General features: G+C 40.1%; 1 protein-coding gene across 1 annotated transcript; it reads left to right on the top strand.

Annotated features, from left to right (window-relative positions):
• Positions 1-24,810: 24,810 nt before the first annotated feature.
• On the top strand, positions 24,811-25,902 carry LOC142177274 (uncharacterized). Its single transcript, XM_075245746.1, has one exon. The coding sequence runs from the start codon at positions 24,811-24,813 to the stop codon at positions 25,900-25,902; it is 1,092 nt and encodes a 363-aa protein (XP_075101847.1).
• The last annotated feature ends 1,304 nt before the right edge of the window (positions 25,903-27,206 follow it).

The following is a 27,206-nucleotide window of genomic DNA, read 5'->3' as shown; positions in this document are numbered from 1 at the left end:
TCTGAGATGCTACTAGGGAATGTCGTACCCTATGTTGGCAATAAAATGAGGCTCTTGGCACTCGGAGATGCTACTACGGAATGTCGTACCCTATGTTAAAAAATGCAACCAGGGGATGTAGTACCCTATATTGAAGATAGGGTATTGATTCCCTATAATGAAACTAAAAATAACATGATTACATGTATTAGGAGAAAATCAAGGATTTGAGAACTTCACTTGGTGGTGTTCGTCTTTTCACGAACTGTTTCCTAAAATTGTTATGTTCCTGTTCTAAACAAAGAAAGATTTGTTAGTTTTAAAATGGTGGTCGGTTTGTGGCCTTGATTTCTTGGGCGACTTGACCTTGCGTCTATTACACTTGTTAGAAAAACTGACTCCGTCGATGATTGTACAAGTTGCATGGAGATTCTGTCTTTTCTTTCTGGAGATCTTCTTTCTCAACATCAAAACCTAACCATTTTGCGCCTATCACCATTTGTGTTCATGGTGCAGACAACCTTGCTTCCCAAAAATCTTTTAACTGAGTAACTTTTGTTGACCCTTGGAACATTATTTAGTCATTCCAGCCTTTTTCTCGTCAAGGAAAATCGCAGATGGCTTTATGTCTTTTCCTATACGGTTTATGCCCAGCAATCTTTGCTTTATATAACGGGGAAACTGTAACCAATTTTGCGGCCTTTTCTTTGCTTTGCTTTGACAAGATTATACTGAAAGGGACTCAAAAAAGTAATGCGAAAGAAAACAAGAAGGTGACCTAATAGATATTACAACTTAATCAAGAAGTGTCCCTTTCAGAAGAAAAAATAAGAAAGGACTTATCTAGAGGAAATATGCTGACTTCAATGAACATGACATGCACTTTGGACTGGATGCCCGATCCGTTTGAACCGTCTAATTCTCGAAATCTGTTGTAAACTTCACTTTGAAACTGAGTTCTTTGTCTTAACCATGCTTGTGCTAAGATATATGAAGACCTAAATCGATCAATGATGCCCTTTGTGGGTTTTCACCAATTGACCTCTCTCATTTGTCTTTCTCTCAACTCACCATTGCCTTATAATGCCCGTGAGGGTTTTCACCAATAAGACTCTCTCATTTATTTTTCTCTCTTTACAATGACTGAGGCATCACCCGTAGTATAATGACTTAGCATTCTCGAAAGTTGATCAGAAGGTCTTAGCAGGGAAAGGTAAAAAGAAATATTCAACTGAATTACAACTTTTGGACCCATTTTGATGGAACAACCATCGAAAATAAAATAAAACCATGCCCCAGTTTATTTGAATACTGGGTACATGTGGATTTTTGTTTTGGTGTGACCGAACCCCAGAGTGAGGCTGCCTACGTATCCTTTCGGAATCAGGTCGAACGTAGTTCAATGAACATGAACTTGTTTTGATGGTTATTTTTTTTTTTTTTTAAAGTACATTGGTTCCAAAAGAGGGGAAAACAAAGAAATATAAACAAGGCTTTAAAGGGATAACTAGGGTTGACCAGTGTTTGGGTAGCGAGAATGATAGCCTTTCGTCATCCCAACCTGAGAATGCTAAATATAAGAATGCCCCAACATAGCCATGTCATACATAGTATCTCTTGACCGCATCTGCGTTGACGGATATATCAGTCACCTTTCCTTCTATATCTACCAAATGTAGAGCTCCTTTTGACAATACTTTCTTGACGAGGTAAGGACCTTGCCAATTCGGTGCGAACTTTCCTTTTGCTTCTTCCTGGTGTGGAAAGATACGTTTCAAAACAAGTTGTCCTACCTCGAATTTTCTTGGGCGCACTTTCTTATTGTAAGCGCGTGCCATTCTTTGTTGGTATAACTGACCAAAACAAACTGCCGCCAAACGCTTTTCATCAATCAAATTCAACTGTTCCAATCGGGACTTCACCCATTCAGTGTCCTCAATCCCTGCTTCAACAATGATTCGGAGAGAGGGAATCTCAATTTCAGCAGGTATGACCGCTTCAGTTCCATAAACCAATAAGTAGGGCATTGCGCCAACTGATGTACGGACAGTTGTCCGGTATCCCAAAAGAGCAAAAGGTAGTTTCTCGTGCCATTGTCTAGACCCTTGGATCATCTTCCTAAGAATCTTCTTGATGTTCTTATTTGCAGCTTCAACAGCTCCATTAGCTTTGGGACGGTAAGGAGTAGAATTGCGATGCTCAATTTTAAATTGTTCACATACCTCCTTCATCAGATGACTATTCAAATTAGCAGCATTATCTGTAATAATGGTTTTTGGAATACCGAAACGACAGATAATGTTGGAGTGAACAAAGTCTACTACTGCTTTCTTGGTAACTGCTTTCAATGTAATAGCTTCCACCCATTTGGTGAAGTAATCAATTGCAACCAAGATGAATCTGTGCCCATTTGAAGCTTTTGGCTCGATTGGGCCAATGACGTCCATTCCCCAAGCAACAAAAGGCCAAGGAGCCGACATAGGATACAACTCTGAAGGAGGCGAGTGAATCAAATCACTGTGAATCTGACACTGGTGGCACTTGCGAACAAAACAAAAGCAATCTCGTTCCATAGTAAGCCAATAATATCCTGCCCGAAGGATTTTCTTTGCTAGAATATATCCATTCATGTGCGGACCACAAACTCCCGAATGCACCTCATTCATAATCATTTCAACAAATTCAAATCCAGAGTTCTTTTGTATAGGATTTCCCCACTCAAAAAGAAACCATTAGAGAGTCGCCTAATAGTTCTCTTTTGATCCCTATTAGCATGTTCCGGATATTCTCTTGTTTTCAGAAACTGCTTAATATCATGATACCATGGTTCACCATCTGGTTCTGCTTCAATTGTATTGCAATAACCATGTTGATCCCGAATTTGAATTTCTAATAGGTCAATGTGAGTATTACCCGGATATGGAAGCATTGAGGCCAGGGTGGCCAAGGCATCAGCTAATTCATTGTGAAACCTGGGAATGTACCTGAATTCGATGGACTTGAACCTTTTGCTAAGATCCTCCACACATTGTCTATATGGAATGAGTTTGATGTCTCGAGTCTCCCAATCACCTTGAGCCTGCCGAATAAGCAAATCTGAATCTCCCATCACCAACAATTCATGCACATTTAGGTTTATTGCCATGTTCAGACCCATGATGCAAGCTTCATATTCTGCTGTGTTGTTTGTACAGAAAAAACGAAGTCGCGCCGTGGCAGGGTAATGTTGCCCAGTAGGTGATACCAGAATTGTCCCAATCCCTACGCCTTTGATGTTGACAGCCCCATCAAAGTATAGTTTCCAAATTTGACTGTCATCTTGGACTACTTCTTCAACTAAATTAACCTCTTCATCTGGGAAATATGTGTTCAAAGACTCATACTCATCATCAACCGGGTTTTCTGCCAGATGATCAGCCAAAGCTTGTGCCTTCATGGCAGTGCGAGTGACATAAACAATATCAAACTCTGTGAGCAAGATTTGCTATTTTGCTAATTTGCCAGTTGGCATCGGCTTCTGAAAGATGTACTTCAGGGGATCCATTCGGGATATGAGGTAAGTTGTATAGGCCAAAAGATAATGCCTAAGCTTCTGGGCGACCCAGGTTAAAGCGCAACATGTTCTTTCCAAAAGAGTGTATTTGGCCTCATAAGTGGTGAACTTTTTGCTCAAATAATATATTGCTTGTTCCCTTTTGCCTGTGGCATCATGTTGACCCAGAACACAACCAAAGGAACTATCCATTACTGACAGATATAAAAACAGAGGCCTATCAGGTTCCGGCGGGACCAAAACAGGGGGATTTGACAAATATTCCTTGATCTTATCAAAAGCTTCTTGGCACTCATCTGTCCACTTGATAGCGGCGTTCTTTTTCAACAACTTAAAAATAGGCTCACATGTGGTTGTAAGCTGCGAGATGAACCTGCTAATGTAATTCAACCTCCCGAGTAAACTCATGACTTCTGTTTTGTTCTTTGGGGGAGGCAGCTCTCGAATGGTCTTTATCTTGGAGGGATCTAACTCAATGCCTCTTCGACTAACTATAAAACCCAAAAGCTTCCCAGAAGGAACTCCAAATACACATTTGGCTGGATTGAGTTTGAGATTGTACCTTCGTAGCCTTTCAAAGAACCTTTTCAAGTCTTGCACATGGTAAGCTTGTGTTCTCGACTTAATGATCACATCATCAACGTACACTTCAATCTCTTTATGCATCATGTCATGGAATATGGTAGTCATGGCTCTCATGTAAGTTGCCCCTGCATTCTTCAAACCGAATGGCATGACCCTATAACAATAAGTTCCCCATGGAGTTGTGAAGGCGGTCTTTTCTGCATCTTCTTTATCCATCAGAATTTGGTGATATCCGGCATAACAATCCACAAAAGATTGGATTTCATGTTTAGCACAATTATCAACAAGGATATGAATGTTGGGTAAGGGAAAGTTGTCCTTTTGACTTGCTTTGTTTAAATCCCTATAGTCAACACAAAATCTGATTTTCCCATCCTTCTTTGGCACTGGCACAACATTTGCTAACCATGTAGTGTATCGGACGACCCTGATCACATTTGCACTTAGTTGCTTCGTGATTTCTTCTTTAATCTTATCACTCATGTCTGTCTTAAACTTCCTTTGTTTTTGCTGGATTGGTGCAAAATTAGAATGTGTGGGAAGCTTATGGACCACTAGATCGGCACTCAAACCCGGCATGTCATCATACGACCAAGCAAATACATCTCTGTACTCGAACAAAACTTGAATTATGGCATCTCTCGTCTTTTGTTCAGTATGAATGCTTATTTTTGTTTCTCTGGTTTCTTCAGGGCTTCCCAGGTTAATTGCCTCAGTTTCATTTAAGTTAGGCTTAGGCTTATTCTCAAATTGATCCAATTGCCTTTTCATTTCTCTAAAAGCCTCATCTTCGTCATACTCAACTTCTTGATTCATTATTTCGAGATTAGACAGCTTTTTAAGATCTGGGCATGAATTCCGCATGCATGTCATATTTTTAAAGCCAGCATTATCGAAACTGAAAATGATAAAAAAAAATAACAAAAATTAGGGAAATAAAAAGATAGAATTTTACTACGAAAATGGAACTTCATTTCATTGAATTTGAAAGGATAGAAGGGTTAACATCACAGCAAAGCAATTAAACTAAAATATCTGGATTACAACTCTTAAAATAATCCAAATACAGAAAAAACAACAAAACAGGCTACCAAGACTCCTTTCTGATGGGATGAGGAGTTGCTTCCCAGTTGCTGAGCGAGGTATCTGGACCAATCAGTTGAACACTTGCACGGCTAGGGCCCTCCCCAACTTGAACCATATTGATCTCATAGAACATCTCCTTGAGACCCTGGCAAACTCCGTCAATGTCATCCTGAGTAGAAGGATTTTGGACTTCTTCAAATTGTGGCTTGACAAAAGAGTAGGCAATGTGAGGGATTGGTTTGGACAGATTCCAACCATTCTTTTTGCGGGCCTTGGCTTTGTCTATGTCAGCTGATGTTGGTTTTAAAGCCCAAGCCAAAGGTATTTTTCTTCGAAAATGGAGCAATGGGGTTCACAATTCCTTGCAGAGAGGATCCCAATCCTTTTCCTGGTTCATAGCCGTTCCTCAACATCAGCGAAGATACCATCATAGATGTGGCTGAAAGACGGGGATGCAGAATTGGTTTTCCTTCTTCCACTTGGTCCACCTCAATCACCTCAAATGCTTGATATATGATGGATTCACATCCTTCGTTGGCCTCTATATATGGAATGGACGGGTCTTTATAGACGGATGAGTCGTCCTCCCCATGAACAATAATTTCTTGCCCGTCACACTCAAATTTGACCATTTGATGTAGGGTGGATGGTACAGCTCTGGCCATATGGATCCACGTCCTTCCCAAAAGAAAATTAATATGAAGTTTCCATATCTAACACTTGAAAGACAATGTTAAAATCAACCGGGCCGATTGTCATGGTGAGTTCGATTTCCCCAATAGTGTCTCTTTTTGAACCATCAAAAGCTCTGATGCTGACATTACTGGTTCGAATTCTGTTATTGTCGATGTTCAGCTGTTGTAGAGTAGAAAGAGGACACACATCTACACTTGAGCCTCCGTCAATCATGACTCCTTTTACGTAGTGCCCTTCACATTTGACCATAAGATGCAAAGCTCTATTATGGCCACACCCTTCCTCAGGCAAATCATCATCGCTGAAAGTAATTCTATTTACTTCAAAGAATCTTTCAGCCATTTTTTCTAGCTGATTCACCGTTGTCTTTTCTGAGACATATGCCTCGTTCAGAGTTTTGATCAACACACGACGATGCTCTTCTAAATGCAAAAGCAGAGATAACAAAGATATCTGAGCAGGAGTTTTCCTTAGTTGGTCAATGATTGAGTAGTCTTGCAATTTCATCTTCTTAAAGAATTCCTCCGCTTCTTTTTCTGCAACGGGTTCTTTCACTGGCAAGTGACTTTCCCTGGCTTGCTTAGCTTTTCTCAATTCCTCTGGTGAATAACACCTTCCAGAGCGGGTCAAGCCCCCTATTTCACCTGTTTCTTCAACTATCTCTTTTCCTTTGTATGTCATGACAGTCTTGTTATAATTCCAGGGAATAGCTTTTGTGTTTGTCACTAGGAGTTGGGCAACAGGTCGAATCACGACTGGCTCTGTTATATTCCTCAAACCATTATTCGGAATGATCTTTTGAATGCCTCCGGGGATGTAAAGTTTTGGCCCACCGAATTGAACCTCAACCTTTTTTGTGCTTCCAGGAACATAGAGAATCATTTTTTCAGAACATGCCAAGTTCAAACTAGAATTCGCACCTTTTACCATCAATGGTGCCAATTGCGGCGGGCTCACTATCACTTTTGGTTCTGGCCCTATGGTTCTAAAAACCACCTCTGTCTTGCCAGACTGCTTATAATCCCGATCATCATAAATCATCCCAATAAAATGTGTATTATCATGAGTTGGGAGCGGATTGTTTGTGATATTAGGAGTATCCTCATTGTTTGTTACCACAATTGCCTTTGCTTCAATCAAATTTTCAATGGCTTTCTTTAATGTCCAACAGTTTTCAGTACTATGCCCTTGGGTGTTAGAGTGATACTCACATCTTGCATTTGAGTCAAAACCTTTTGAATTTGGATTCACATAACGCGGCATAATAGGTTCAATCAACTTCAACTGCATCAACTTTCGAAATAGGCATGTATACGATTCTCCAATTGGGGTGAACTCTTTCTTTGGCTCCTGTTCTCTCACATATTCTTGTCGGGGACGAGGATTATATGGTGCCTGAAAATTCGGTCGGAGTTGACGGGAGCCTTGTGGAATCGGTGCCCGCCATTGTTGGTGATTGGGAGGCCTAGCATAAGCCTGAGCATTAAACACTGTGTATTGTTGCAGGGGAACTGAGTATCGGGGACCTTGAGGCGGATAATAATGTTGAAGAGAATTGGATAGTCCTTGTTGGAATTGCACGTAAGAAGGAGGTATTCCTCTTTGAACTCCCCCGAACCCAGATGCCATCATGGATCCTTCCTCTTTCTTTTTCCGATTTCTGAAATTGCCTGACCCGCTTTGTATTGCTTGTGTGGTTGCCTTAAGGGCTGCCTGACTCACAATTTTGCCTGCCTTCATGCCATTCTCAACTATTTCACCAATCTTAATCGCCTCAGCAAAAGGTTTACTGATGGCGGCCAACATGTAATGGAGGTAATCTGGATCCTGAGCTTGGAGAAAATAGTCAATCATTTATGCCTCTTTCATTGGTGGTTTGACCATAGCAGCCTGCTCTCTCCACTTGATTGCATATTCTCTGAAGCTTTCTGTTGGTTTCTTCTTTATGTTGACGAGAGAGGAGCGGTCTGGCACTATATCAATATTGTACTGAAACTGTTGGACAAAATCTTGAGCCATGTCATTCCAAACGTGCCAGTGAGAGATGTCTTGATCTATGAACCACTCTGAAGCAATTCCTGTCAAACTTTCCCCAAAATAAGCCATGAGCAATTCTTCTTTGCCTCCCGCTCCCCTTAGTTGGTTACAATACCTCTTCAAATGGGCAACGGGATCACCATGCCCATCATACTTGTCAAACTTGGGGGTCTTGAAGCCGGGTGGCAAATGAACATGGGGAAACATGCATAGATCGCTAAACGAAACACTCTTGTGGCCCCCCAAACCCTGTATGTTTCTCATGGTTTGTTCCAAGCTCTTCATTTTTCTGGTCATTTCCTCTTGTTCCATATTCTTTTCGGGCTTTTCGATCTCAATTGGGAACACGTTATGAGGAGTGTGCTTGTATGAATCTGGAACCTTTAAAGTCAGTTCTGGAGAGTAATGTTGGGCATCATGAGCATCCAGCTGTGGATCATTATTGGACTTTTGAGTAAGAGCCGGTTGAGGGACAGTGAAAGTATGGACAATGGGTATAGTAGGTGGGTCATTTCTGAGGGGTGCGATTGGAGGACGTGGAATGGAGGTACTGGGGATAGTGGGAAGGTTAAAGCTCGGACTAAATCCAGGTTGGTACAATGGGTTACTTGTTATGGATATAGGCACTTGAGTGGCAACTGACACATTATGAAGATTGTCCGAAGGCCCTATGGGTAATAGGGCGGTGCTTGTCCATTCACCCAGGCTTGGTACATCTCTGCCAATTGTTGCTTCAACACTCTTACTTCTCCAACCAGTCCTGAACCTTGTTTAACCAAATGTCCATGGACATCATCATTATCTGACTCATTCTCACTGTTGTTTGCCATTCTACTTTTTCCTTTTGATCTCGTGTTGTAAGGGTGAGTCGCCAGTTTAAACCACAAACCAACCACCTCAGTTTTACTTTATCTTTGAAAATGACAAACAACAAACGTGTTAGAGTTAGGCATTTTGCAGACATTAATCACACATTATATGTTATGCACCTAATGCCATTTTCATTTCTAAAATGATCTTGGAAGGCTTTATGTTTCATCCCGGCTTATTGATTTATTGGTTTATTTTCATCTTGAATTTAACGGGGGTTTTTTTTTATCATTTTTTTTAGATTAATTATGGTTATGATCGCATCCGATGAGGATTGCCTACGTATCATGACGCCGCATGAATCAGACCATTACGTAGTTCAGGGGAAAACAATAATAGTTTTTTTTTTAACATTTTTTTTTTAACAAAACGAAATAATACAATAACAGAAAGGACATTATATTGAAAATGACTTACCAGACTCTGACAAGACTAAAAGACAGCAATTTTAAAGATTCAACAATGACTCAAACTAAAACATAACTACTACATAAAAAGTTCTAACAACTACGACTATAATTCAACTCCACAATCTTCTGGCTTTCAAACACTGGAACATCTGCTCATGGTGGGGCTTGCCCTGGTTGACCCCCTAATGTACGGTACATCCTTTCTAACTCTGCTGCAAGAAGACGGGCAAAAGTAGGTGCATGCTCCAAAAACTTCTCATAATCCATCCCTTGGCAGTTCACATAACTTTGAGCGGTGTAAACAGCCAAATTATGAACTTGCTCTTTGAAGTACTGGAAATTTTGGTCTCGATCTTGTAACTGCTGCTGGCGAGTGGTGGCTATCTCCCTTATGTGGCCCTCACGATCTAAGGCTGACTCCAACTGAGCCCGAAGTCTAGCCTGCTCGAGTCTCGCCTGAGCCATCTCCCTATCAAAATTTGCATGCTGGTATTCTCTATTGTACCTTCTCATTTCTTCCAATTGTGCATGGAGCTGAGCTTCTGAACGTACCCAATGGGCCTTCTCTCTCTCGAATTGAGCCCTCTTTTCTTCAAATTGTGTTACTTGGCGATCCTTACTTGATTCGGCCTTCTCATTTAGTTGTACGATCTTTTCATTGGCTTTGTCCAACGACTTTTCAGTCTTTGCCAAGAGGGAATCATAATCTTGCACTTTCTCTATCAGATTGGCAATGGTCCTCTGGTCTTTCCAACTTCTCACTGGCACTTCAGAGGCTTTCTTCATCTGTTGAAGTTGAGCACGGAGGGCTTCATTTTTGCAGATCAGACTCTTCTTTTCCCCTTCGGCTTCTTGTTCTTGCAAGTCTTTCTCAAAATTGAGGTTTCTTAGCCTTTCTTCTAAGACATGAATAGTTGTTTTGTATCCCTTTTCCCGTTCACCCCAAGCCAACCGTTCTTGGATTTTATCATCAAAGGCTTGAACATGCGGCCTTTTTGTGGGCCTTTTGGGCTCTGGCACATCATCCACGTGAGACCTCTTCCCAAACCATATAGCATAACCCGGATCTACCTCACCTCTCGCAGGATCTGGCACCTGAGTATCATATTTCAAGTAGCGACAACCATTCCAAATTTGCTGGATTAAAGCTTCGGGGAGTGGGGCTTCGGGGTGTAGCTCAATAACTTGCACACTCAAATCTTCATCCTTAGGTATTACTTGGTACCTTCCTAGCTGTCTTAGAACTCTGTGTGGCGCATACGGCTGGACACTTCTCAAACCCAATAACAGCAAATAACTTTTTATGGCCGATATGTGTATCACCTCTCTTAGCGGGAGCCATCCCAAAGTCCACTCAATTTGACTTGCATTTAAAGATCTTAGGTGGGATATCCAGGCTTCCGCCCCTTCTGGAGAATTGTAATCTTTTACTCTTTCTTCGTAACTCTCAATAAAATTGTCCTTGTTCGGACCATAGCTCATGAACTTGGGGTGATGTCGGAGATGCTCAATCAACCACATTTGTAACAAAATATTGCACCCTTCGAAGAATTTTGCCCCGGACTTGCACAAAGTCAACGCCCGATAAATGTCTGATAGAATGATCGGGGCAAGAGTGTGATATTCTTTGGTAGTGAGGACCTGTACAACCCTGGCTATGCGGGTATCAATTGTCCGCTCCTTGTTTGGGAAGACCATAATTCCCAGAAATGCCATTATGAAGGCGAAGCGACGATGAATCTGCCATGTGTCTTTGTTTTGCTTGTTGTTAAGGCCCCTTTCATGCATTTCAAACCCATTTGGCTGCTCGAACCTAGAGTACAGGAAGTAGAAAGAACAACACCCTTCGACTATGTTGGTCTTTCTAATTTGCTTACTGATGTTCAGAAGATCGAAGAATCGGTGTACAGAAAGATCCCTCGGGAATATGAGCTCCTATTTTCTCAAATCCCTGCCAAAACCGGTTATCCAGCTATCTCTTCTAAAGTGGGAGTTAGCTCAAAATCGGAGAAGCGAAAAACATTGTGAACAGGGTCCCAAAAAGTCACTAGTGCCTCAATCAAATCATCCCGTGGTTTAATTTTCATAATATCTGTGAGGGCTCTCAGGTACTTGGTGACCCATTTCTGACCATCTTCTCCTAAATCATACCACCAAATCTGAAGCTGAAGTGGAGCCTCGTCTACAACTGTGAACGGTGTGTTCTGGACAGTGCTCATTTTGTACCTGTGGGTGGTTAAGGTTAGGGTTGACACTAGTCTCAAGAGACAGAACCAATGCACTCCTTTTGCAAACAATCTTTTGTAAATAACTCAATTTTAAGAAAAATCAACGAAAAAGGGGGGCTATTTTTGCAATTGTGACCGAAGAAAGGGTGGCTATTTTTGCAACTATGGCCCCTTCTTACTTTCAAGGATAGCTTTAGGGCCGGGGGAAGGGCATTATGGTAAAAGTGATTCCCAATTGACAGACACGTCCGTTCTTGCGAGAACATCCCTTCAACAATTTTGAAGATGTTCGCTATTCCGACAGGAACGATTTGGGATTAACCGAAGTTGAGTCTGCTTATTTGTTTTTTGATTAAAAAAAAATACTAGACACATTTCTTTTTTCTTTTTTTTATAGTTATTTTATAAAAATGGGGCCGAACCCTATGAAGGTTGCCTACGTATCTCACATCCGGTGAGAATCAGACCCGCGTAGTTCGTAAAAATTTCAGGAATAGGATGACACTTTTTTTTTTTTGAAAAATGCAGGCTTTTTTTTTTGGGGGGTAAATACTGAAATTTTCGAAAATCGGGTAAATTTTCTCCCTCATATTTTTTTCTTTCTGGTTTTCCCTCAATATTTTTATATTTTTATTTTATTTTAGAAACCGGTCAACATACACAAGCCAAATCAAACATAATGCACAAGTAGCACATAAGATGCATAAGGATGGTCTTGTAATTTCGGGTACACCTGTCCTAGACGGACCCAACCCCTGTGTTGAGTCCCCAAAGTCAAATGCACATGATGCAAACAAACGTTCCTACTAGGGATCCGGCATGAGGCTATATTATTCTAGGTTTAAATCCTAAGGGGAGTGTTTTAGACCTGGCTTACCCAAGCGGACAGCTCGAGCCGAGGTGGGGGTAATGTACCGGGAGTACGAAAGTCTACCCGGCCTAGTTACTGACCCAGTCTCGTTCTAATTGGTATGAATTCTAACAGAAAAGTGGGCCACGCGCACGTGTACACCATAAATTCAGAAGACTCAGAAGGGAGGCGTAAGAAGACAATTTAATACAGTTCAAATAGTATCAAAGCGGTAAATAAGAAACAATTAGCACATTAGGCCCACAAATATCATACAATCAATAAAGCCAAGTATAAATCATCTTATAAGCTCGAATTCTGAACCCCGAACTAGAAGTTCTGGGTTCTTGTCCCCAGCAGAGTCGCCAGAGCTGTCACACCTCCTTTTACCCGGGGGAATGGAATCAAAGGAGTTTTTCCAATTTAAGTGACATTAATTGAAATGGAATGTTTTATTAGATTCAGAGTCGCCACTTGGGATAATTTCTGGTGTCCCAAGTCACCGATTTATTTTAAATCCCAAATCGAGGAAATTTGACTCTGTTTTACGGTCCGCGAACACAGAAGATCGGGTAAGAAATTCTGTTAACCCGAGAGAAGGTGTGAGGCACTCTCGAATTCCGTAGTTTTAGCACGGTCGCTTTAATCATACCTGGCTTAATTAAATGGTTTAATTACTCATTTTAGAACCTATGTACATTTACCTTTTTACCGTTTTTAATTGCTTTATTATTTGTAATTATGAAATTATTTTGAAACGAATCACGCGTACGTGTATTCGTTTTGTTTGGTGTGTCATGAATCATGTCACGCGTACGTGTACACAATCAATAACACTTTATTATTTTTAAGGATTGTTTTGTCAAGGTCGCACGAACGCATCCTTTGCCTTTAATTTAGAAAATCATAATTATGTCACGCGAACGTATACATAATTACAATAATTGATTGGTTAACACGCACCTAAAGCATACTAAAGTATTCAAAGTATTCTGTTTATTTGCATATTTTATTATTATTACTTTATTACTTATTGAAACGAGTCTTGAATTAGTTCATGGCTATTTTTTTTTTAAAGATCCAAAACATTTATTTATACTTATATTTTATATTTACCACGAGTCTTGAATTAGTTCCTAACTCATCTCGCTCCCTCACAATTAATTTTTATATATATACAATCCTTGAAATGGCTCAATGAGCTGTACTCTCCCATAAACCCATTTGTTTCGGTACATCATTACACAAAAATAAAAGAATAAATGTCCCACAATTCCAAACCAGAATCCAAACATGATAAAATAAAAGAATATTAAAAAGAAAAGAAAATCACATTACAAATTGAACCAAATAAGATATTCACTATTAGTCACATTGGAAGAGAGATCAACGTAAAACTAAGAAAACTAATCAATAGAAATATCACAACCTTCCATTGAAACTTGTAACGTGAGTCTTTTGCAAAATTTTTAGAAAAAAAAAAAGAAAAATTCAAAATAACATATAAAAGGAAAAATTCAAATAAACTCCAAACCCAAAACAGACTATATGGAGTTTACATGAACTCTTGAAGGGAAGTAAAACTATTTTTTTTTTAGAAGTAGTATTACCGCAAATTAATAGACTTAACATAAAAACTCATGATGGACTTGATTTTTAGCTTCAGTACTTCTTATTAATAAATTTTATGGCATCAGATATAACTTTATTGATTGAACTATTCTTACCCATTTACCAATGATATTATTTTAACACAAAAAATTTAAGAAAATATTTTAGCCAGAATAGTAAATAGAAAATACTTACACACTCAATATTCAAGAAATAATATTTTAAATATACAACAGGGATTAAGAGAAAACTAAAAACTCAAATACTACTCAGATAATAAATGATATATAAACTATAGCAACACAATAACTTTATAATAGAGCTTAATTCTTATAAAATAGTTATTTACAGTTTATCTTCCAACAAATACATTAAAATAGATTAAACAAAAGATTAGAAGAAAACCTGTAATGTGAAGCTCTTTACCAATAATAGTAAAAACTGGTACGTACAAACTTCAGTTTCAAAATTTCCAAATGAGAAAGACAGCAGCCAAAGGAGACAAAAACTCGGAATCGGAACCAAAGCAGTAACCAAATGTCCACTCGAATCTTTGCTTCTATTCAAACTCCATTTTTCTTTCTAAAGTTTCTTTAAAGAAATAAAGAAGCCAAATGTTTTTCAAACTCTCCACTCAATGAAATATTTTCCTCCTGTCCCTCTCTCTCTCGTTCTTTTTTTCTTTTAGATCGCAGTCAAGTCTTTCCCTCCTCCCCCCCTTTTCTAATCTAAATGTATGTCTAATATAGAGCATGTGTAATAGTATGTGTGTTGATGGAGAAGAAAAGTGGAAAGGTGGGGGGGCGTGTGTGTGTGTGTGTGACGGAAATGGGGATATGGGCTTGGGACGTGAGATACGTGAGTAAGAGGGACATAAAAGGTGGGAAGTTAGGCTAAAAATGAAGGTTTATGGGATTGGGATTGTTATCTAATTAAAAATCAGATTTTTGAATTCATTTTTTAGGAGATAAATTAAAATATTAAATAAGAAGATAAACTAACATTTCTTACAATATAGAAAAATTAAATATTTACATGTACTTTAAATGATACTATTAAAGATACTATAATTTACTTATTAAAATTCTAATTAAAGAAAATTTTTTTTTTTTTTTTTTTGTAAATTTTCTTTTTCTCTTTACAAAAAGAAATAAAATTTGTACTATAAGTATGTGAATATCTTTGTAGTTTTTTTTTTTTTTTAAATAAAACCTATTAAGAGTAAGATAAAAGTTTAAAATATTAAGATTAGACCTAAAAAGAAATATTTACACTAAAATAGTATAGAATTTAGGTGCGGTAAAAATTTAGGTGTTCACAGGTTGTACTCACGTTACACCATGCACCTCGTGTGCAGATCCAGGTGCTTCCAGTCACGTTGGCTGTTGATTGAGGAGACAGGATCTCAGAGACTATCGAGGTAGCTGCATGGCATTCGCAGGCCTTTTCTCTCCTTCATTATCTTTATCTGTATTTCAGTTCTTATTTCTTAGACATTGTAGTAGACTGTATTCTGGTATAGATGCTCATGTACTTAGTGACACCTCGGTTTTGGGATAGATTGTATTGTGTTGCGTATTTATTTCAGTTTTAAAAAGGTTTTCTTTAATAATAATTGCTTTCGTATATATATTTTTAAAGCTTTTACCGTGTTGAGATAGTTGAGTAGTGGCTTACCTAGTTCCACGATAGGCGCCATCACGACGGTTGATTTTGGGTTGTGACAAGTTGGTATCAGATCCTAGGTTACATAAGTCTTACGAGTCATGAGCAGGTTTAGTAGAGTCTTGCGGATCGGTACGGAGACGTCTGTACTTATCTTCGAGAGGCTGCCAAACCCTTAGGAAACTTCACATTCTTGAATTCTTGTCGTGCGAATCTATTGATTATGGTAACTAAACTTCTGTTATTCTATTCTCTAATAGATGGTGAGGACACGTACTACTGGACAGGATGGACAACCACCAGTACCACCAGCTAGGACCACGAGAGGTCGAGGTCGCGGTAGGGGATGACAGTAGGGGCAGAGGTGTAGCTCGTACACCTGCAGACCCACCAGTCGCTCCAGCTCAGAAGTAGGTACCAGATACAGTCGAGCCAGTGGGGCCAGCTCAGGCACCAACTGTGCCCATCGTGATTCCAGGCCTTTAGGAGGCCTTGGCTCAGATTCTGACTGTGTGCACTAGTTTTGCTCAAGCGGTCTCTGTTCCGACCGCAACAACCACTTCTCAGGTCGGGGGAGGTACTAAGACTCTGAACGCCTGTACACCAGAGCAGGTGATGCAGGGACTACAGACACCGGGGGCACTACCAGCCCATCCAGTTGCAGCTGCTCAGGCCTATGAGGTTCCTGCTATGACTGATGATGAGCAACAGAGACTAAAGAGGTTTGGTAGGCTCCAGCCTCCATCTTTCGGCGGGACAGAGGCGGAGGATGCCCAGGGTTTCTTGGATAAGTGTCAAAGGATTCTCCGTACAACAGGTATTCTGGAGACCAGTGGGGTCTCGTTCACTACTTTTCAGTTTTTTGGGACTGCCTTCAGATGGTGGAAGGCTTATGAGAGGCGCAGGCCTATTGGTGCAACACCATTTACTTGGCAGGATTTCTCTGTTCTCTTCCTATAGAAGTTTGTGCTGTTGTCTCGTAGAGAGGAGTTGCGCAGGCAGTTTGAGAAGTTACGTCGGGATGATATGTTTGTGATGCAGTATGAGATGAGGTTTTCTGAGTTGGCCCGTCATGCAGTTTGGTTGGTTTCCACTGATAGGGAGAGGATCAGGAGGTTCATTGATGGCTTCACATTTCAGTTGCGGTTGCTTATGACTAGAGAGAGGGTGTCTGGTGCTACTTTTGATGAGGTTATTGACATTGCTCGGCAGATAGAGATGGTCCGCAGCTAGGAACGGGTTGAGATGGAGGCCAAGAGGTCTCGTGGATCAGGTGGTTTTAGTGGTATTCCTTTTGGAGGTCAGTTTTATCCCTATAGGCATGCTTAGATGACTCGTCTAATTCACCGTGGTGCATCATCTGGCCATGGTTCACACAGTTCTCAACAGGGTCACTCATCTCTCAGTGCCCTTCCAGCTCCGAGTTTGTCTCACGCACCATCAGTTCAGGGTTCATCTATATCGGGTCCTTCTAGCATTTATCCCGATGCTCGGGGCTCCCTTTAGTCCCCACCGCCATTTACAAGTAGAGGTTGCTTTGAGTGTGGAGATTTGGGTCATATCAAGAGGCAGTCCCTGACTTTCGGGAGGTTCAGCTCAGCAGAGGAGTCAGCCTATGACTTCAGCAGCCGTTATTCACCACCCGCCCAGCTAGCTCGGGGTGGATCTAAGTCAATTAGGGGTCATCCTAGAGGGGGAGGCTGATCAGGTGGCGGCCAGGCCCGATTCTATGCATTCCCTGTCAAATCAGATGCTATTGTTTCAGACACAATTATCACAGGTATTGTTTCAGTATGTCACCGGAATGCTTCTGTATTATTTGACCCTTATTCCACCTATTCATACGTATCATCGTATTTTGCTCATTATCTGGATATGTCCCATGAGTCTTTAGCTTCATCTGTCCATGTATCTATGCTGATGGGTGATACTATTATTGTGGACCGTGTGTACCGATCGTGTTTAGTGACTATTGGGGGATTGGAGACTAGAGTTAATCTCTTGCTGCTTAGTATGGTTGATTTTGACGTGATCTTAGGTATGAATTGGTTGTCTCCATTTCATGCTATTTTGGATTGTCACGCTAAGACCGTGACGTTGGCGATGCCTGGGTTGCTACGGATTGAGTGGCGAGGTTTTCTAGACTATGTTCCAAGTAGTGATTTCATACTTGAAGGCTCAGCAGATGGTTGGGAAAGGTTGTTTATCTTACTTGGCCTTTGTGAGGGATGTTGGTGATGGGACCCCTACTATTGATCCTGTTCCGGTGGTGCGAGATTTTTCGGATGTATTTTCTGCAGACCTACCGGGCATGCTGCTTGATAAGGATATTGACTTTGGTATTGACTTGGTGCCAGGCACTCAGCCCATTTCTATTCCTCCGTATTGTATGGCGCCGGATGAGTTGAAGGAGTTAAAAAAGATCTTTGGGAACTCCTTAATAAGGGGTTTAGTAGGCCTAGTGTGTCACCTTGGGGTGCACCCATTCTGTTTGTGAAGAAAAAGGATGGTACTATGAGAATGTGCATTGATTATAGGCAGTTGAACAAAGTCACAATTAAGAACAAGTATCCTTTGCCACGTATTGATGATCTATTTGACCAGCTTCAGGGAGCGAGGTTGTTCTCCAAGATCGATTTGAGGTCTGGGTATCACCAGTTGAAGATTCGGGACTCGAATATTCTTAAGACAGCTTTCAGGACCCGTTATGGTCATTATGAGTTCCTTGTGATGTCTTTTGGGCTGACTAACGCCCCAGCATCGTTCATGCATCTGATGAACAATGTGTTTCAGCCTTATTTCGACTTGTTTGTTATTGTGTTCATTGATGATATCCTGCTGCACTCTCTTAGCCAGGAGGAGCATGCCCAGCATTTGAGGGTTGTGTTGCAGTGGTTGAGGGATGAGAAGCTTTTGCCAAGTTCTCCAAGTGTGAGTTTTGGCTCAGTTCAGTGGCGTTCTTGGGGCACGTGGTGTCCACTAAGGGTATTCAGGTGGATCCGAAGAAGATTGAGGCGGTTCAGGGTTGGCCCAGACCGTCCTCAGCTACGGAGATTCAGAGCTTTCTTGGTTTGGCTGGTTATTACTGTCGCTTCGTGTAGGGTTTATCGTATATTGCATTGCCCTTGACCAAATTGACCCAAAATGGTGCTCCTTTTAGGTGGTCAGATGGGTGTGAGGAGAGCTTTCAGAAGCTCAAGACTGCCTTGACCACAACTCCAGTTCTAGTTCTACCTTTAGCTTTTGGTTCTTATACAGTGTATTGTGATGCTTCTCGGATTGGTATCAGGTGTGTTTTGATGTAGGAGGGTAGAGTGATTGTTTATGCTTCGCGTCAGTTGAAGCCTCATGAGAAGAACTACCCTGTCCATGATTTGGAGTTGGCTTCCATCGTTCATGCATTAAAGAATTGGAGGCACTATCTCTACGGTGTGTCTTTTGAGGTATTTACGGATCATCGGAGCCTATAACACTTGTTCAAACAGAATGATCTAAATTTGAGGCAGCGAAAGTGGTTGGAGCTGCTAAAAGACTATGATATTACTAATCTGTATCATCTGGGGAAGGCCAATGTGGTGGCCGGTGCCTTGAGTAGGAATGCAGTGAGTATGGGTAGTCTTGCATTCATTCCTATTTGGGAGAGACCTCTTGCAGTTGATGTTCAGGCCTTGGTCAACCAGTTCGTGAGATTAGATGTTTCGGAGCCCAGTCGGGTTCTAGCCTGTGTGATTTCTCGGTCTTCCTTATTTGATCGCATCAAAGAGCACCAGTATGATGATCCTCATTTGCTTGTCCTCAACGACAAGGTTCAGCACGGCGATGCCAGAGATGTGACTATTAGAGATGATGGGGGTGTTGAGGATGCAGGGTCGGATATGTGTGCCCAATGTAGATGGGCTACGGGAGTTGATTCTTGAGGAGGCCCACAGCTCGCGGTATTCCATTCATCCGGGTGCCGCGAAGATATACCAGGACTTGAGACAACACTATTAGTGGAGGAGAATGAAGAAGGATATAGTTGGGTTTGTAACTCGACGTCTTAACTGTCAGCAGGTAAAATATGAGCATCGGAGACTGAGTGGATTGATTCAGAGGATAGAGATTCCAGAGTGGAAGTGGGAGCGGATCACCATGGATTTCGTAGTTTGGCTCCCATGGATTTCGAGGAAGTTCGACGCTATTTAGGTGATTGTGGATTGGCTGACCAAGTCTGCGCACTTCATTCCAGTTAGTACTACTTATTCTTCAGACTGGCTGGCTGAGATTTACATCTGAGAGATTGTTCGCCTTCACAGTGTGCCAGTTTCCATCATTTCAGATAGAGGCACGCAGTTTACATCGCAGTTTTGGAGAGCCGTGCAGCGGGAGTTGGGCACTCAGGTTGAGTTGAGCATAACATTGCACCCTCAGACGGACGGACAGTCCGAGTACACTATTCAGATATTGGAGGACATGCTATGCGCTTATGTCATTGATTTCGTGGGTTCATGGGACCAGTTTTTTCCACTCGCGGAGTTTGCTTACAACAACAGTTACCAGTCGAGCATTCAGATGGCTCCGTATGAGGCTTTGTATGGGAGGCAGTGTAGATCTCCGGTAGGTTGATTTGAGCCGGGTGAGGCTAGGCTATTGGGTACTGACTTGGTTCAGGATGCTATGAAAAAGGTTAAATTGATTCAGGAGAGGCTTTTCACGACGTAGTCGAGGTAGAAGAGCTATGCCGACAGGAAGGTCCGTGATGTGTCTTACATGGTTGGGGAGAAGGTTCTGCTGAAGGTTTTCCCCATGAAGGGTGTTATGAGGTTCGGGAAGAAGGGTAAGTTGAGCCCTCGGTTCATTGGGCCTTTTGAAGACACACAGTAAATGATTCTTGGTGTAAGTCAGAACAAAACTTTAAACAAAACTTAATTCGTTCATTTACCTGAAAAACGGATAGAGTTGAATTTATACGTAGTTCTAAGGATACGTGATATAACTTGGCACAAATGGGAAAGTAAGTAAAAATATATTGAGTATTGACTGTATAAAGAATGAAATACAAACCAAACTGAGTGGAAAATGATTTATGAACAAGCAAGAAGAATCAATATACAAAACCCAAAAAATGATAATCTCTATATAAATATCAGTATGTTTTTCTCTGTAAATATCAATAATATGAGAGTGTGTGAATGCCTTAATGTTGTCTCTCCTTAGATAAATAGTTGTTATCCCTCTTATAGTGGAGGAATCCTACTTTAGATATAATTAAAAATACATAGTGAGGATCCCATGATAGATTAGTTTTTCCTTAATTCCTGCCGAGATTCTCTCCCTTAGTGCGTTTGTAACGACACTTGTCTCTTGGCTCAATCTTGGTCGGATTTGGTATTGGTCGATTTCCATATTTAGAGCTCGATATTAATTCGAGCACGATATTGACTCGAGCTCGATATTGACTCGGGGCTCGGTATCGAATCGGGCTTGATATTGGTCGGTCTCTGGCTCTTAAGCTCGATGGCACCGCTTTACTTCATAGTTCGATTTGGACTCGAGCTCGGTAATGACTTTGAGCTCGATATTTGATCGGTCCCAGAAATTTAAACTTGGTAACCTGGATTCAGATCTCATCTCGATATTATGAAGATGACCTTCGGTCCATTATGTTCCAATCTTGACTAATCATACGAAGGTCGAAATCGATTTTGACCGTATACAGATAGTCCCCTCGTTTCTCGGGAAGAATGTGGCGAGAAACGACATGATTTTCCAACGGTATGACTAGATATACACTGACGTTTGCATCGAGCCCTGTGAGCACCTAATTTTTGACTATATTTGAATTTTTATCACCTTCTACTATGTAAATATTTTCAGAAAATTTATATATATATTTTTAATATATATATTTTTAGCTTTGTTATATTTTTTTTATATAGGGTAAAAATTAATAATAATTTAAAAGGTCAATTATTACTATTAGTATTATTTTTATATTTATTTTTATCTTTGTTTTAAAATAAAATGAATTACAAAACCGAAAATAAATAAATTTATTATTATTATTATTATTAAAATGGAAAAAAAAATTAATTAATTATTTTTTTTTTTAAAATTTCGGATGTGAATTAAAAAATAGTAAAAGTAGAAATATAAAATTAAAAAGTAAAAGTAAAAGTAGGTGGAAATTGTTTAATAAAAAAGTAAAAGAAAGTGGAAAATTAAAAAAATAAATGTAAAAGAATGTGGAAATATAAAAAAGGAAAAGTAAAAGAAAGTTGGAATTAAAAAATAAAAGTAAATGTAGTTGAAATTCCTTTTAAAAAAAAGTAAAAAATGGAAATTAAAAAAAAAGAAAAGTAAAATAGGTGGGAAATAAAAAAAGAAAAGTAAAAAAAGTGGGAATTTAAATATAATAAAAGTAAAAAAAGGTGAGAAATTAAAAAATAGAAGTAAAGGAAAGTGGGGAATTATTGTTTTTTTTAAAAAAGAAGAAAAATGGAAAGTGGGTTTTTTTAATTAAAAAATAAAAAAAAATATGAAAAATTCCGATTTTTCTTTCTATAAATAGAAGAGAAATGTGAGGAGGGAAAGAGAAAAAAAAATAGGGAGGAAGGAATTGAGAGAAATTTATTTTCTTCTTCTAGGATAATGAAATTTCTACTCGTGTCATTCTTTCTTCGTTTTTCTTTCGAAAAATCCAACAAAATCATGCCCCAAAAAAATAGCTTTAAAACGAGCAAAAACAAGCCACTAAATCACCGGTCTTGCAAGGTCGATCGGGGTTGCAAGTCGTGATTTTTTGTTCGAGGTTTCGTTGCCGGTGAAAGCTCCAGTCAATACTCGTCGAATTGTTTAGCGCTCTTGTAATTTCAACTCAGTTAATTTATATCAAAGGCCCGTTATTTCCCTTTCTTCACTGATTATAATTGTCCATTTACCTTCTTGTCTATTGGTGTGATTATTGGGTAGCATGAAGTAGTAGTTCACTTTATTGATATTTGGATCATTTGAATCTGATTGTTTCCTTGTTCATATGTTTATTGGACCATGATGTTAATTTTAGAGTTGCAAAGTTTTTGTTTTGAGTTGATTTAACTGGATAAAGGGTATATTGAATCACTATAATTTGGATTATTTACTAATTTTATTCTTGAGATTGTGGTGTCATTAGTTTTGTGTAAGAAATGTACAGAATATGGGATAATGGGTTGGATAATTTGCTTGGGCCACGATTTGTTTCTAAGAAAATTGGTTTTTGGGCTGTTGGAGAAGAAAAGATTTTGGGCCAAAAGATTTAGTCTCATCAGGCCCAAAGTAATAAATAACATAGCTGGCCCATTTTTCTCTAAACTAGCCCACTTTTCTATAAATAATAAATCCAATTCTTCCACAAATAATTACATACCTCATGACCTTACAATAATCTCAAGATTAGTAATTGAATAATATTCGAACATCGTAGCTTGCTTTAGGCGCGATTAATAATAAATCATCGTGACTGTGGGTACGGTTCCCGTGGCATGGTCACGATACGTAATCCCCAATTCGAATGTGCATTTCACGTGACTCGACCACAACTTCAAACAATATTAAATAAAATTAAACACGTTGTAGATTGCGGGTGCGTTTCACATAACGCGATTTGCGATGTGTATAAACAATGAGTGTACGACAACGTAACTCGTCTCATATTAATTACATAAAAGTTTAAAATACAGCAATGTAATAAAAGTGGTAAAAGGAATAAAAATGCACATATAGGTTTAAAACATGTACTAAATCAGATAACTAGGCCAATTATTAATAGTTGAGCGACCGTGCTAAAACCACGAAACTCGGGAGTGCCTCACACTTTCTCTCGGGTTAACAGAATTCCTTACCCGGTCTTCTGTATTCGCAGACCATAAATAAGAGTCAATTTTCCTCGATTTGGGATTCTAAAATAAATCGGTGACTTGGGAAACCATAAATTATTCCAACTGGCAACTCTGAATAAATAAATAATCCCATTTCGAATAATGTCACTTAAATTGAAAAAACTCCCTATCCCTTATCCCCTCGGAAAAAAGGAGGTGTGACAGCTCTGGCGACTCTGCTGGGGAACGAACCCAGAATATCTGGTTCAGGGTTCAGAATTCGAGCTTAGAATAGCTGTTATACTTGGCTTTTATTTATTATCTGATTTTTACGTGTTTGAGCCTAATGTCCTAAATGCCGCTTTTTACCGTTTTGATATTGCTTGAATTGTATATAAACTGTTACGAAATCCTCTTCTCTTTGAGTCTTCTAAATCTTCTGTGAAGCGTGCGCTTCGCGTGGCTTCTTTTCTGTTAGAGTCATACCCCTAATTTTAGAACGAGGATCAGACAAGTTGCAAAGCCGATGAAGCCTCTGTATTCCCGGTATGCTGCCTCCCCCCTCCCCTCCGGCTAGATTTGTCCGCTCGGGTAAGCCAGGTCTAGAACAACATATCCAGGATCTAAACCTAGAATAACATAGCCTCATGCCGGATCCCTAGTAGGAACGTTTATTTGCATCAGGTGTATTTGACTTTGGGGACTCAACACAGAGGTTGGGTCCATCTAGGACATGTACACCCAATATAAAGGACCATCCTGATGCATTTTACGTGCTACTTGTGCATATGTTTGTTTCGGCTTGCATGTAGACCGGCTTCTAGAATAGGGAAAGGGAACCAAGAAAAAACAAAGAGTGAGGTATGAGAGAAAAATTTACCCGGTTTTGAAAATCCAGGTATTTGAAAAGTACTGAAACTCTGCCGAAATTTTGAAAAACAAAAAAAGTCATTTTTAAAATAAGTCGTGTTTTCCTATTGCGCCATAACCTATCGAACTACACGGGTCTGATTCTCACTGGATGTGAGATACGTAGGCAACCCCTATCAGGTCCGGCCACATTTTTTCAAAACTGACCAAAATAAGAACCTTTTGAAACATGATCATCATCCGGGGTCATTCTTGTCAAAATAGCCTTAAAACATTCTCCTGGAGCGTCGGAAGGCTGTTTTCACAAGAATAGCCACAATGTAAACCCAAGTTAGTCTTTTCTCCTATAACCAACCTCAGTTGGCAGAAACAACCCTAAAAACTTCCCTCAAGTGTTGAAGGGCAGTATTTGCAAAAACAAAAAAACAACCTTTTTGTTACAAAATTTACTGATTTGGATATTTAAAATTAACCACTTTGTGTTTTTGGAAAATGTGTCAGTTTTGATCTTTGTCCCGAATTTGTGTGAAGAATGAGCATCGTTGAGAATGTACCTTTTCGGGTTGTAGATGAGATTCCACTGGGACTCCATATGTTGTGGAATGACATGGGGGAGGTCAGCAAATGTTATGTGACAAAGGCTTTAGGTGGGCTCACCGGGCTTCTGAAAATTAAACCAAGGGTTGATATAATTAAAGCTTTGATACTATTTTGGGACCCGACGCACAATGTTTTCGACTTCTCTGATTTTGAGTTGACCCCTTTGCTAGAGGAGATGGCAGGTTATGTTGGTCTTGACGGGAATCTCAGTCACCGATATCCCGTAGCACCAAGACCTGTAACCCCTCATAAGTTTTTGGACCTTCTGAGCATTAGCCGGCAGGTTAAAGATGGAAATTTGGCCAACAGATTTTGCACATTCCACTTCTTATATAGCCGCTATGGGGATCCCCGAGGATTTGAGGCTTCAGACACTGGTTTGAGTCATCAGGGAAATAAAAACAAATGGGAAGCACGCAGAGGTTTAGCCGTCGTAGTTGCATTTTTAGGCACTCTGATATGCCCAAGGAGTGACGAACATATAGAGCTGGGACTTGCAGGAATGGCCGACTTTATGGTCAAAAAGGCCAACGGCACTCTTATATTGATGATTCTCGCAGAAATCTATCGATCTCTAACCGCCTGCCGAGCTGGGACAAAGTTCTTTGAGGGTTGCAACTTGCTTTTACAAATGTGGCTAGTAGAACATCTTTGCCATCGCCTGAGGTACATGAACTACAGTCTGACCGGACTCGATTGCATTGAAGAATACGGAAACAGGGTAAACGGTCATGAGTTACCGGAGGGTACTGAGGCTTGGTTCGTGTATTTGGGTTCTTTTACCGCAAATCGAATTGAGTGGACTTTTAGTTGGCTCACAGTCAACAAGGTTATTTACATGTCTGCCGGAGTGTGCTTTCTTTTATTGATGGGACTTCGGAGTATTCAGCCATATGCTCCGCATCGGGTCCTACGTCAATTGGGAAGATACCAAACAGTCCCTTATGATGAAGATTTGAGTCCAGAGGTTATTGAACTATGCCCAAAAGCCGCATTTCCAGAAGAAAAGGTTCGCCAGATTTAGCACCAATGTAGGTTTTTGGAGCCACGGACTCAAGTACGGGAATGTTCCTTGGGTGAAGTAGAATCTAACTACATAGCCTGGAATGGTAAGAAAGTTCGAGTGGATCAAGAGACAGAACATCCCGCCAAAAGACCCCATGTCTAACAAATCACTGATGGAGCGTGAGAACAGTGGGTTTGGTTAGCTAAAGAGAACGAATACCGGACCACCATAAGCAAGCTAGAGGATCAAATCAAAAACCTCAAATTTAACAGTAATTTGCAGGCTGCCGAGGATGAAGGAGAAAAGAAAAAGTTGGCCCGAGAAAATGAAGCCCTCTGAGCTCAGATTCAGAAAATGAATATAGTTGCTGAAAACCCGGTAAGAAGCGAAAAAAATGAAAGAATCATAAGCAATCTGAGGCGGAAAGTTCATGATTATGGGTTTGATTTGACAAAGGCCGAGGATGAATTGGCAAAAGCTCGGGCAAAATTGGCAAATAATGCAGAAGAACGGGCAATGTGTGTTCAGCATTTAAAGCAAAAGTATGATAGAAGGGTCTCGATCTTAAGGGAAAAGTTGACTAATCTCGAAAATAAAATGGTCCAACAGACAAAGGATTTCAAAGCCGAAAGAGAGCATTGCTATACACTGATTTCCCGATTGGAAAAAGACATACATCAACTGCAAGACCAAAACCATATGGTCACGCAGGTGTTGGAGGCCCGGTCTCAGCAAATTGGACGAGTGCTCTAAGAAAAGTGTGTCATTAGAATGAGGATTAAATAAATCGTTGATTACGTCGCAACGAAATGCCATGAATGCGAAGATATGACCAGGTCCATGTTCTTTGCTTTTATGATGACTTTTGTCCGTCAGGTGATGGATGATTTAGAGTACCTTCAAGAAGAGATTGCACGTAGGCCCGCGTCGAGACCGACTGATGTACCACGGGGCCCCAGAGTAGTATTGGAGGCTCTTATGTATTCCTGATTTTTTTTATTTATTATATTTGGCTTTGAGTCTGTATTTTACCTTTTCGATTCTGTTTTTTCTGTTTTGAGTATGTATGTTTAATCGTCAGTATTTCCAAAGTCTTTGTAATAGAAAAACCCAAAAAGATTTTATTTAATGAAATATTGAAAAAAAACAAAAACCAAAATTTTCTTTTCTTTTATTATGCCTTTATTTCCTGAACTACGTAATGATCTGATTCATGCGGCGTCGTGATACGTAGGCAATCCCCATCGAATTCGATCGTAGCTATAGACAATCTGAGTGAAAAATAAAGAATAAGAGAGAAAAAGAAGGAAAATTGAGTGAAC

This window comes from Nicotiana tabacum, chromosome 23 (genome assembly GCF_000715075.1).
Source record: "Nicotiana tabacum cultivar K326 chromosome 23, ASM71507v2, whole genome shotgun sequence".
Classification (NCBI taxonomy): Eukaryota; Viridiplantae; Streptophyta; class Magnoliopsida; order Solanales; family Solanaceae; genus Nicotiana; species Nicotiana tabacum.
Note: the sequence above shows the minus strand (reverse complement) of the source record. Positions and strands in the feature narration are given on the sequence as shown.

Coding starts and splice junctions, on each gene's coding strand:
- LOC142177274 (XM_075245746.1), top strand. CDS start 24,811: ATGAGCATCGTTGAGAATGTACCTTTTCGGGTTGTAGATGAGATTCCA.